This window comes from Oryctolagus cuniculus, chromosome Y (genome assembly GCF_051225735.1).
Source record: "Oryctolagus cuniculus isolate XC-2025 breed Fujian yellow rabbit chromosome Y, ASM5122573v1, whole genome shotgun sequence".
In the NCBI taxonomy this organism is placed as follows: Eukaryota; Metazoa; Chordata; class Mammalia; order Lagomorpha; family Leporidae; genus Oryctolagus; species Oryctolagus cuniculus.
Window position 1 is genome coordinate 17,395,379 of NC_142889.1, and position 11,293 is coordinate 17,406,671.

Genomic DNA, 11,293 nt, shown 5'->3' on the forward strand with positions numbered 1-11,293 from the left:
ATGGATCAAATTATGGACCAAATAGACCTGTTATCTTCAGAGGTTTTCACTCTACAGTTGCACAATATACATTCTCATTTCAGTGCATGGAATCTTCTCTAGGATAGACCATACACTAGGCCAAAATAAAAATTAAGCAATATCAAAACAATCAGAATCATACAATGCATCTTCTCTGACCACAATATAATGAAGCTAGAAATTAACAACTCAAGAATTTCTAGATTACATGAAAACCCATGGAGAGAGAGCAACATCTCCTAAATAAATGGTTTGTCATAGATACAATCAAAAGAGAAAAAATAAAAAATGAATGAAGATGATAATACATCATATGAAAATTTATGGATATAGGAAAAGCAGTGTTAATAGGGAAATTTACAGCAATTGTTGCCTATATCAAGAAATTTGGAAATAAATGTCAATCTATGTCTTTCATGGACCTAGAAAAACAGCAACTAAATGCCAAATTAGGAGGAAATATACAACTTAGAGAAGACATAAGCAAAAATGAGCAAAAAATTATAAAAGATCAGTAAAACGAAAAGATGGTTTTCTGAAAAAGTAAAACTGACACACGGCATTGATGTGGCTAACCAAAAAAGATGGAGAAGAGCCAAATCAATAAAATCAGAGATGAAAAAGGAAATGTAACAACAGATATACAATTAACATGCAAAAAACAATAACCTTTGTATACATAGACAGTACCATGTTCAGAATGTAATTTTAAGATAAATCTCATTTACAATAGCTACAAAGTATAAATACTTTATTATAAATTTAACCAAAGTTGACAAATATCTCTATTTCAAAAATTATAAAAAATTAAATAATTAGACAAAGACATAAAAATGGACACATCTTCCATTTTCATGGATTAGAACAATCAATATTTTCAAAATGTCCATACCACTGAAAGCAATTTATATATTCCATGCAATCCAAATCAAAATACCAAAGACATTCTTCTCATAACTAGGAAAAATGATGCTATTATTCATATGAAACACAAGAGACCCCAAATAGCTAAATCAATCTTATACAACAAAAATAGTCAAAGGCATCACAATATTAGATTTCAGGTCATACTACAGTGTAGTTTTAACCAAAACAGTTTGGTGCTTGTACTAAAACAGATAGGTAGAGGCCAATGAAACAGAATAGAAGTTCCAGAAATCAATCCATGCAAAGGAGCTAAAATCAATCCTCAGAACAAGGACAGTCTCAACAACAAATAGTGCTGGGAAAACTGGATCTCCATGTGCAGCAGTACGCTACAAGTCCACAACCTAGGCCTTGCACAAAAATCTACTCAAAATGGATCAAAGATCTAAATCTACAAACTGATAAAATCTAATTATTAGGAAACACTGAGGAAATTCTTCAAGACATTGGCATGGGCAAAGACTTACTGGAAAAGACCCCAAATACCACAGACAATCAAAATTAAAATTGACAAATAGGATTACTTCAAGCTGAGATGCTTCTGTATTGCAAACAAAACACTTAGCACAGTAAAGAGGCAATTGACAGAATGAAAGAAAATAGCTGGAAACTATGCAGCTGATAAAGGGTTAATATCCAGAATCTATAAAGAAATCAAGAAACTCAACAATGACAAAACAAACAATCCAGTTAAGAATTGGGCAAAGGACTTGAACAGTCATTTGTCAAGAATGGAAATTAATATGGCCAAAAGACACTTGAAAAAAATCACCAGGTATCAGGGAAATGCAATTCAAAATGACAATGAGTTTCACTTCACCACAGTTAGAATGATTCTCATACAGAAATAAACAAACAACAAATGTTCATGAGGATGTGGGGAAAAAGGTACACTAATCCACTGTTGGTAGGAATGTAAACTTCTCCAACCACTGTATAAGACAGCATGGAGATATCTCTAAAATCTGAACACAGATGTACCATATGACCCAGCCATTGCACTCCTAGGAATTTCTGCAAATCAAGTAAAGAAAAAAATTGGAATATGAAAGAGTTATCTGTACTCCCATTCCATTGCAGCTCAGTTCACAATAGCTAAGATATGGAATCAACTGAGATGTTCATTAATTATTGACTGGATAAACAAATCATTTTCTTTTTGTATATATATATATATATATATATATATATACACAAATGTGACATGATCTGCCTCAAGTGTTAAACTCAACTACATCTGTGTGATGCCAACTGTCACAAGAAAAATGCAGCCATATCAATTATCTCTACCTCCTGTGATGCCACCATCCCACATGGGCATAGTTCTGAGCTTCAGGAGTCCATTTCAGATCTGCCTCTCCACTAATGTGCTTAGAAAAACCGTGGAAATGGCCCAAATTCTAAAACTTATGTGGGAGACCTATAAGAAGCTCTTGTCTCCTGACTTCAGCCAGACCCAATCCCAGTCACTGTGGCCGTTTCTCTCTTCCTCTATATTTCCCTCTTCCTATCTATGACTCTGGCTATCAAAATAAAAATATCTAAAAAACTAAATAAATGTTTAAGAGCTGGTGCTGTGGCTCAATAGGCTAATCATCCACCTGCAGCACTGGCACACTGGGTTCTAGTCCCAGTTGGGGTGCCAGATTCTGTCCCAGTTGCCCCTCTTCCAGGCCAGCTCTCTGCTGTCACCTGGGAAGGCAGTGGAGAATGGCTCAAGTCCAGAAGCATCTGGCTCCTGGCTTCAGATCAGCACAATGTGCTGGCCACAGCATGCCAGCAGAGGCTGCCATTGGAGGGTGAACCAATGACAAAGGAAGACTTTTGTCTCTCTCTCTCACTGTCCACTCTGCCTGTCAAATAAATAAATAAATATTTAAAAATAAACAAACAGAAAAACTTCCAGCCCAATATGGTCATTTATGGCTCTGCCTATACAGGGATGCCCTGCCAGAACCCTTGGTCCTGTAGCCTCAATACAATTCTCATTTGTTGTAAAATATTATTGAATGAATAATGTGTCTACATAACCTTTTTCAACATGAGAAAAATATCTTTCAAAACCAAACAATAATGTAGATGCTCATGCTATGAAATGTTTTAACTAATATAGAGATTTAGTGAGCAAAATTTAGTAATGCAGTGGTCAGCACGATGGTGTAGCTCTGGCCGTGGCGGCCATTTGGGGAGTGAACCAATGGAAGGAAGATCTTTCTCTCTGTCTCTCTTACTGTCTGTAACTCTACCTGTCAAATAAACAAAAATCTTTAAAAAAAATTGGTAGTGCAATATGAGAAATAACAGAGTGATGTCAAAATAGGAGTATTTGGTGTAAAAAGATATTCAACTATACTTAAAAAAGAAATATAAAAAAAATTCTCAATACATTGAATCAACGAATGATCAAGTCACTTAAGAAAATGAACTTAAAGAAATCATCCTAATATCTAGAAGTATGCTTTGCAAAATTTCTAAAACTACAGGTTAATTTACAACCCCATAAATTCTATTAAAAAGTAGATATGAGGGAATTTGGTGAAAACAGTTCATTATAATTAAATTTGAAGTGAAATAAAAAATAAAAATCAATGAATGTAAAACAACCAGAGATCATTCCATCTACTTTAATAATTTTAAGAGAAAGTGTATCTGTGGCTACAGTTTGGAAAATTTCTGTGAATGATAACTTTGTAATCATAAAAGTCAACTAGGTTTAAAATAAGTGACTTTGAAGGTGTAAAAGACTAAACTGACCCTAGATACTGTGCACATGAATGTTGCCAGGACAGCTTTCAGAATTTTGAATGACCTGATCACATCACAATGAAAAATCAAGCAAGATGGCCACAGATTCATAGTAGTGGCACTCATTTAAAGTAGAGAGACAGAGAGAGGGAGTGGAGGGGGGAGAGAGAGAGAGAGCAATAAATTCAAACACAATAGCAAAAACACTACATAAAATATTCACTACATAAAATATTTTCGTTCTTTTTTTTTTTTTTTTAAAGAACAGGGCGCTGAACCTCGGGTGCAGGGGCTCCCTCTCTTTTTTTTTAAATTGTTTATGAGTTACCCAGAGAGAGGAGAGGCAGAGAGAGAGAGAGAGGGAGAGAGAGAGAGAGAGAGAGAGAGAGAGAGAGATAGAGAGAGAGAGAGAGATCTTCCATCCACTGGTTCACTCCCCAGGTGGCTTCAATGGCTGGAGCTGTGCCAATCTGAAGCCAGGAGCCAGGAGCTTCTTCTGGGTCTCCCACACAGGTGCGGGGGCCCAAGGACTTGAGCCACTTTCTACTGCTTTCCCAGGCCATAGCAGAGAGCTTGGTCAGAAGTGGTGCAGCCAGGACTTGAACCGGCACATATATGGGATGCTGGCACTTCAGGCCAGAACATTAACCTACTGTGCCACAGCACCGGCTCCTAAAATATTTTTCTAAAATGGAAAGTAAAACTGAATAACTTGGTTGGAGTAATATTAATTAGCAAGCATAAAGGTATTAGGTGAAAAAGTGTCTGTTACAAGGAAGTTTAATGTATTTCTTAGGGCCTGGTGCTGAAGTGTAGTAGGCTAGGCCTCTGCCAGTGGTGCTAGCATCCCAGATGTGTCCTAGTTCATGTCCTGGCTGCTAGTCTTCTAATCCAGCTTTCTGTTATGGCCTGGGAAAGCAGTAGAGAGAATGGGACAAGAACATAAGCCCCTGAACCTGTTTGGGGGACCTAGAGAAGTTCTTTGCTATTGGCTTTGAATAGGCTCTGCTCCAGCCATAGTGAAGACTTGGGGAGTGAACTAGTAGATGAAAGATCTTTCCCTCTGTCTCTCCCTCTGTCTGTATGTATCTAAATCTATCTTTAAAATAAAAAATTGTAAAAAAAATTTTTAAATGGAGTACCTAAAATCATGATGAGATCTTTCCAAGTTACATGGTATATTACAGGACATATAGCAGTGTCTAGAATGTATGATGGAAAATTTCATATGCCAATGATAAAAATCTGGAAAAGGTAAAAATGTGTCAATTAGAAAGGAAGAGTAAATACACCTGGCCTAGGACTCCTGTATACACATGAATTTCCCAGGAGGAATCACAGAGCTTCGAGCAGTGAAAATGCAAAGCAAGTCTGAAACAAAGTCACTGTATCACCACTGGCTTACTAGAATGTTAGTGATACACGGGTTATAACAACAGGTTAAAAAGTAAAGTAAAAATAAAAAGTGATGAATGTGTTATAAAAACATATGTTTTGATTACAGACACAAGTAAAAATTAACACACACTATGAAATAAGATATGTTATGGTTACTGTGTGAAGTAATGTGTAATTTGAAAGGGGAAATAATGGTGTGAAAAGTAAACATAGGGAACTTTCTGATAAATTGTTCAACACAATTATATCAATAACAGAAATTATGAAAAAATCCCAAAATTTAAATAACACAGATCATGTCATGTTCTATAATATATGAAAGGAAAGGTTCACATATCTTGAATTACAGTGTGGAAGTTTTAAAAATCAAAGGCAAAATTTAGAACTAACATATCTGTGAGAAACTATGTACGTGAGAGTTAACTGGAAACCTACAGAATTTGAGTGTGTTGATGACTTCACAAAATGCTAACCAAGCTAAACACATAGTGTTGGGCTTGCTCAGATTAAGACATTAAAATATGTACTGATAATAGATATAATTTTTACAATTTATTTGACAGGTAGAGTTATAGACAGAGAGAGAGACAGAAAGAAAGGTCTTCCTTCTGTTCACTCCCTAAATGGCTGCTAAAGCTGGCACTGCACCGATCTGAAGCCAGGAGCCAGGTACTTCCTCCTGGTCTCTCATGCAGGTTCAGGGGCCTAACCACTTAGGCCATCCTCCACTGCCCTCCCAGGCCACAGCAGAAAGCTGGATTGGAAGAGAAGCAACCATGACTAGAACCAGCACCCATATGGAATGCTGGAGCTTCAGGAGGAGGATTAACCAAGTGAGCCACAGCACCAGCCCCGATAATAGCTATAATTTAAAAAGTCATGCAATTATGAAAAGCAAATTATTATCAATGTAAGAAAAATAACTTGGGAGAAATAAAAATAATCTAATACAGTTACAGAAGCACAGATTGTTACTGTTAAACTAAAAATGAATGCTAGAAAATCCAACATATTTATACCAAAGATCATACCATTTTACATAAGTAAAATAAGCATGTCTGGGGATGATGTTCTGGTACAGTGGATTAAGCCAATGGGCTTGCTCTTATCAATCACTGTGATGCCTGGTAGAAGTACAATCTATTCTGCATTACTGATCCAGCTTTCTGCTAATGTACCTTGGAGGCATAAGATTATGGCCTAAATAATCCATTTCCTGCCATCCACATCAAAGCTCCAGATGGGGTTTCTGGCTCCTGGCTTAGGCCTAGCTCAGTCCCAGTTGCTGTGGCAATTAGATGGGTGCACAAATACATGGAATTTTCCTCCTCCATCTTTCTTTTCCACTCTGCCCTTAAAATAAATCTTTAAAAAACTAAAAGCCTTGACTATGTAGAACTATGTTACTTTCAATAATAAGAGGTACATTTTGATCCCCCAAAATATCAACAATATCTGCAAAATGCTACCTATAAAGAGTTAACAGCCAGGTATCACATTAAATTGATCTGAAAAAAATGAGTACATAAAGGTTGTGAGGTAGTTATAATTTCACAGCATTGATAAAATCACAATGAACAAGATAACATGGAATGCTCTGGTTTCTAGATACTATGACACACAAAGGTAATACATATAATGCTAAGGTATAAACTAGAATGATAAAGAGATGCAAATGCAGTAAAATAATATTGTGATCACTGTGAGAAAAATAAGCAATTTGTTAACAAGAGTGGAGGCTAAATTTATGGTTTAATAAGTCAAGACACTACCTGTGATGTCAGCATCCTGTATGGGCAGATGTCCCACATCTGATCTAACTCTCTGCTAATGACCTGAGAAAAGGAGTGGAAGGTGGCCTAAGGGTTTAGACCCTTGCCATCCTTGTGGGAGAACTAGATGAAATTCTTAGCCTTCAACCTGGATCAGAATTAGCTGTTGCAGCCATCTGAGAAGTGAAACAGCAGATGGATGGTCTCTCCCTTCCTTCCTTCCTTCCTTCCTTCCTTCCTTCCTTCCTTCCTTCCTTCCTTCCTTCCTTCCTTCCTCTCTTCCTCCCTTCCTCCCTTCCTCCCTTCCTCCCTTCCTCCCTTCCTTCCTTCCTTCCTTCCTTCCTTCCTTCCTTCCTTCCTTCCTTTCCTTCTTTCTTTCTTTCCTTCTTTCCTCTCTCTCTCTCCCCTCTCTCTTCCTCTCTTTTTCTCCCTTTCTCTCTTTCTCCTTTTCCTCCCTTCTTCCTTCCCCTCCTACCTCCCATCCCTATAGCTCTGATTTTTAAATAAAGAAAACTTAAAAAAAAAAAAGGAATGAGGTGTGCAAAACCAATGTCAGGTAAGGTGCTAAAAACAGTCCATCATGCATTAAAAGGGGAAAACAAATGAAATCTTTTCCAGGAAACATAAATCAATGATATATGTCACCATTTACCTGAATAGTAATAAATAAAACATGACACAAATATTCTGTTGAAACTCTTTTTTTTTATTGTGAAAAAGTCTTTATTTTAAGAAAAAAATTTAGTTAACAAAAAATTTAACAAGTTTCACTTAGCAAAATACACCCCAAAGGAAATCACAGTACAAGGAAAGTTTTAAGTCAAGGCCTCACCAATTCCTACAGTATTAGTATTGTGTCTTAATTCTCAAAACTAACTTTTAAAAAGCTTAAACTTAACCTAAAAGATTTAAATGAAAATAGAAACTAGAATGAACAAACATGAGAAATGTTTCTCTTTGAATTAGGGATCTAGCACCTTTGAGTTTTCCACAAAAGTACATCTCCCCAAGGTGTTCACTGTGGTGTGGTGTAAAAGATCCACTATTTAGCATACTTAAACTACTTTAACTCAGATAACATCACTCAGAAGGATACTACTAAAATGTTACTCGAGAAAAGCAGAAAATAGTTTCGTTTACTCAATATCACATGCTAGAAGAAAAGTTTGCATGAGAAAACACTGAAGAGGTAATTTTTTAATCCAGATTTCACAAACTCATGGTGCAAAATGGGTCCCACAGCTTCCTCTAGGGTAATCACTGCTTTTTCACTGCTTGCTGGCTGCCTCTGAAAATTTGATTGAAATTAACTCAAATGCTTCTACAAAACTAATCATATCCATCCATGCTATTCTGACCACTATAGCCAGTGCCATAACAACCGCTCACTGACTGGCTCTCCAGGCCACTGTAGGTGGCCTGAGCCACGGACACCCCCATGCCCTCCATCACCTGGCTGCTGTAGGCCCCGTTGCTGGCCCCTGTGGTGGAATTCAAGAAGAGTTCTATGTATCTGTGCTGCATATTGGCCCTATCTTTCAACATCGCTGCCACAGCTTCTTCGTGGGTGGCAAACTCCACATCAGCTTCGCCCGTCACTCTTCCATCTGGGCAGATCTCAATATGGACTCCCACTGGGTTAAGTGGAGAGAAGTTGTAGATGTCGTTCTCGGTCGCTTTGTATGGTAGCCCTCTCATGTGGACGCAGTGGCTGGTGGTGCTCTGCACTGCGAACTCACTGTCTCCATATCTGTGGTCGTACATTCCTGAGAGGCAGTAGCTGAGGTCTCTTCCGAACAGATCAGTGGTGAAGCCATAGCCATCGCTGAGGCCACTGTACTCCTCATAGCCCCCATAGCCAGCGCTGTAGGTGCCAGGCCACATTCTCTCCAAGCCTGCCTGCTTCACAATGCCAATATACCTCCAGGCTGTGCCAGGCCTGTCATAGGGCCCGGGTCGCTGAACAGACATGAACTTCAGAGGAGGATCTGAGTATGACCTCACTTCTTCCTGACTGTTCTTAAATACCTCAATACATCTGTGCCCTATTCTCTCCTTGTGCTTCCCTAGCGCCTTCTCTGCCAGCTCCTGAGAGGCAAACTGCACAAAGGCCTCCCCTGTAATCTTGCCCTCAGGGTCCACAGGCAAAGTGATCCCATTTGGCACGATTTCCAACCCTGAGAAAAACTGAACAATTTCTTCCCTTGTGCATCCAAACAGGAGTTCTCGAAGCCGCACGAAGCCATCATTAGTGGTGTCAGCGCTGTTTGGACCGCTGTGCTTCAACACCCAATCCATCTCAGTTCTGTGAGACTTGAACACCTCAATGTACCGGTGCCCCATGCTTTAACCTGTCTTTTTTCAGGGCCATTTTGACATCATCTTCTGATTCAAGTTCAACAAATGCCTCACCACTCTGCCTGCCTTCTCTAGTGTAGATAAAATGAATGCCTGCAGCCCCATCATGAATCATGCAGTCAGACAGGAAGTTCTGCACATCCTCAATAGAGCAGGAGCAGGGCAGGCCACGAAGCTTGACCACAAAGCCTTTACCTCCCTCGGGACCCAGCATCATGGACACTTGACAGGGTAGATGTCAGACAAATGGGTGCAAGTTGTCTTTTTATGGCTTAGAGTATCGCCAAGGATACCTTCAGTAGGAGACACCTCTGCTAGGTAACCAACTGTCCACTGAGGAGAGCTGGCCTGGTTTCTATTTGCATTCAGCAAGAGCGGCTTCCAGCGAAGGACCCCAGATCCCACCCGAGCTTAGATGTGCAGAGGGCTCCAGGCAAACTCCAGGTGCATCTTTTTGTCCTTAACCTTCTTCAGGAAGATGTGGCACAATCCTCCTGTTGAAACTCTTAGAAAGCAAAATCTTATAAATATTGAGAACAAGCAAAAATATATTACTGAAAACAGTGAATTATCAGAAGGCTTAAGATTATTATGAAAATATGTATGCATGATAACTTAGGGATTATTATGTGTGAATAAATGAGTAATCTGGTAAGAGTAATAATAGAATGACAAACAATTGTAAGGGCAGTTGCTGAAAAATACATAATTAAAATTACATTTAAAATGAGAAATAAAGAGAAGGTAAAACAATCCCATTTCTTTGAGAATAATCATAAATGAAAGATGATGGTACATGGGTTTTTTAAACTACCCAATTGGGTAGTTTAAAAATCATAGGAAAATTCAAAGTTCCCCAATAATTGAGAAAACATTTTTTTAAAAAATGTCATCAAGAAGAGGTGAATAACTGGTGGGACCTAAGATGGCTTTAAGATTTGTGTAAATGAAGATTGCAGGGACAATTTACAGTTTTGATATAAATGATGACCTCATATTGAAAAAGGTTATTAGTGATACATAGATAAAACGCATAACATCAAAGACAAAACTAAAGAGTTAGAAATATTATGAGGGGCTGGTGCTGTGGCGCAGTGAGTAAAGACAATGCCTTCAATGCCTGCATCCCATATGGGTGCTGGTTTGAGTCCCAGCTGCCCCATTTCCAATACAGCTCTCTGCTATAGCCTGAGAAAGCTGTAGAAGATGGCCCAAGTCCTTAGGCCCCTACACCCACATTGGAGACATGGAAGAAGCTCCTGGCTCCTGGCTTCAGATTGACACAGCTCCGGCCATTGCAGCCATCTGGGGAGTTAAGCAGCAGAAGGAAGACTTCTCCCTGCCTCTCTGTAATTCTGCCTTTCAAATAAAGAAATAAATCTTTTTAAAAAAGAAATATTATGAAATAAAAATAGGGCATATATACACAATGGAGTACTACTCAGTCATAAAAAAGAATGCAATCCCAACTTTTACAACAAAATGGATGCAACTAGAGTCCATTATGCTTAGTGAAATAAGCCAGTGACAAAAAAGGTAATGCATGTTTTCTCTTATATGTTGGAGTTAATGTAGGATACAACAAACAAAATGCATAAAAATGAAATTGACATTTGATATATTCATTGCTTATGACCTTCTCTATCTTCTTGTGGAATAATGGTTTTCCTACTTTTTACTTGTTGAACATTGTCATTACTGGTGCATTAAATCTGTGATTATAAAGTACATTTTAATTGTTATTGCAAAAATTAAAGAAAAAAGAAAGCCAGAGGGGGAATTGAGGGAGGGGGCAAATTGTGGTCATTTTCCTGGAATTGTATCTATAAACTTCATGAAATCTGTTCTTTTTATATGAATAAAAATTTAAGAAGAAATAAAATTCATTTATAATTACTGTAAGAATAAATGAATAATTTTAGTTTAAACAATAATTGTGTGAAAAGAGAATACGACATTACTCTAAAACAGACTATTATAAGTACATTAAAAAAAGGAAAACAAAAAATATATTTCAGAAAAGAGAAATCAAAGACCATATAACTTACCACAATAATCTTATTTTTTCTTTC

General features: G+C 37.9%; 1 protein-coding gene across 1 annotated transcript; it reads right to left on the bottom strand.

Annotated features, from left to right (window-relative positions):
- Positions 1-7,562: 7,562 nt before the first annotated feature.
- On the bottom strand, positions 7,563-9,260 carry LOC149119303 (heterogeneous nuclear ribonucleoprotein F-like). The gene has a single exon (XM_089325158.1). The coding sequence runs from the start codon at positions 9,204-9,206 to the stop codon at positions 8,193-8,195; it is 1,014 nt and encodes a 337-aa protein (XP_089181284.1). The 5' UTR covers positions 9,207-9,260; the 3' UTR covers positions 7,563-8,192.
- Positions 9,261-11,293: the final 2,033 nt, after the last annotated feature.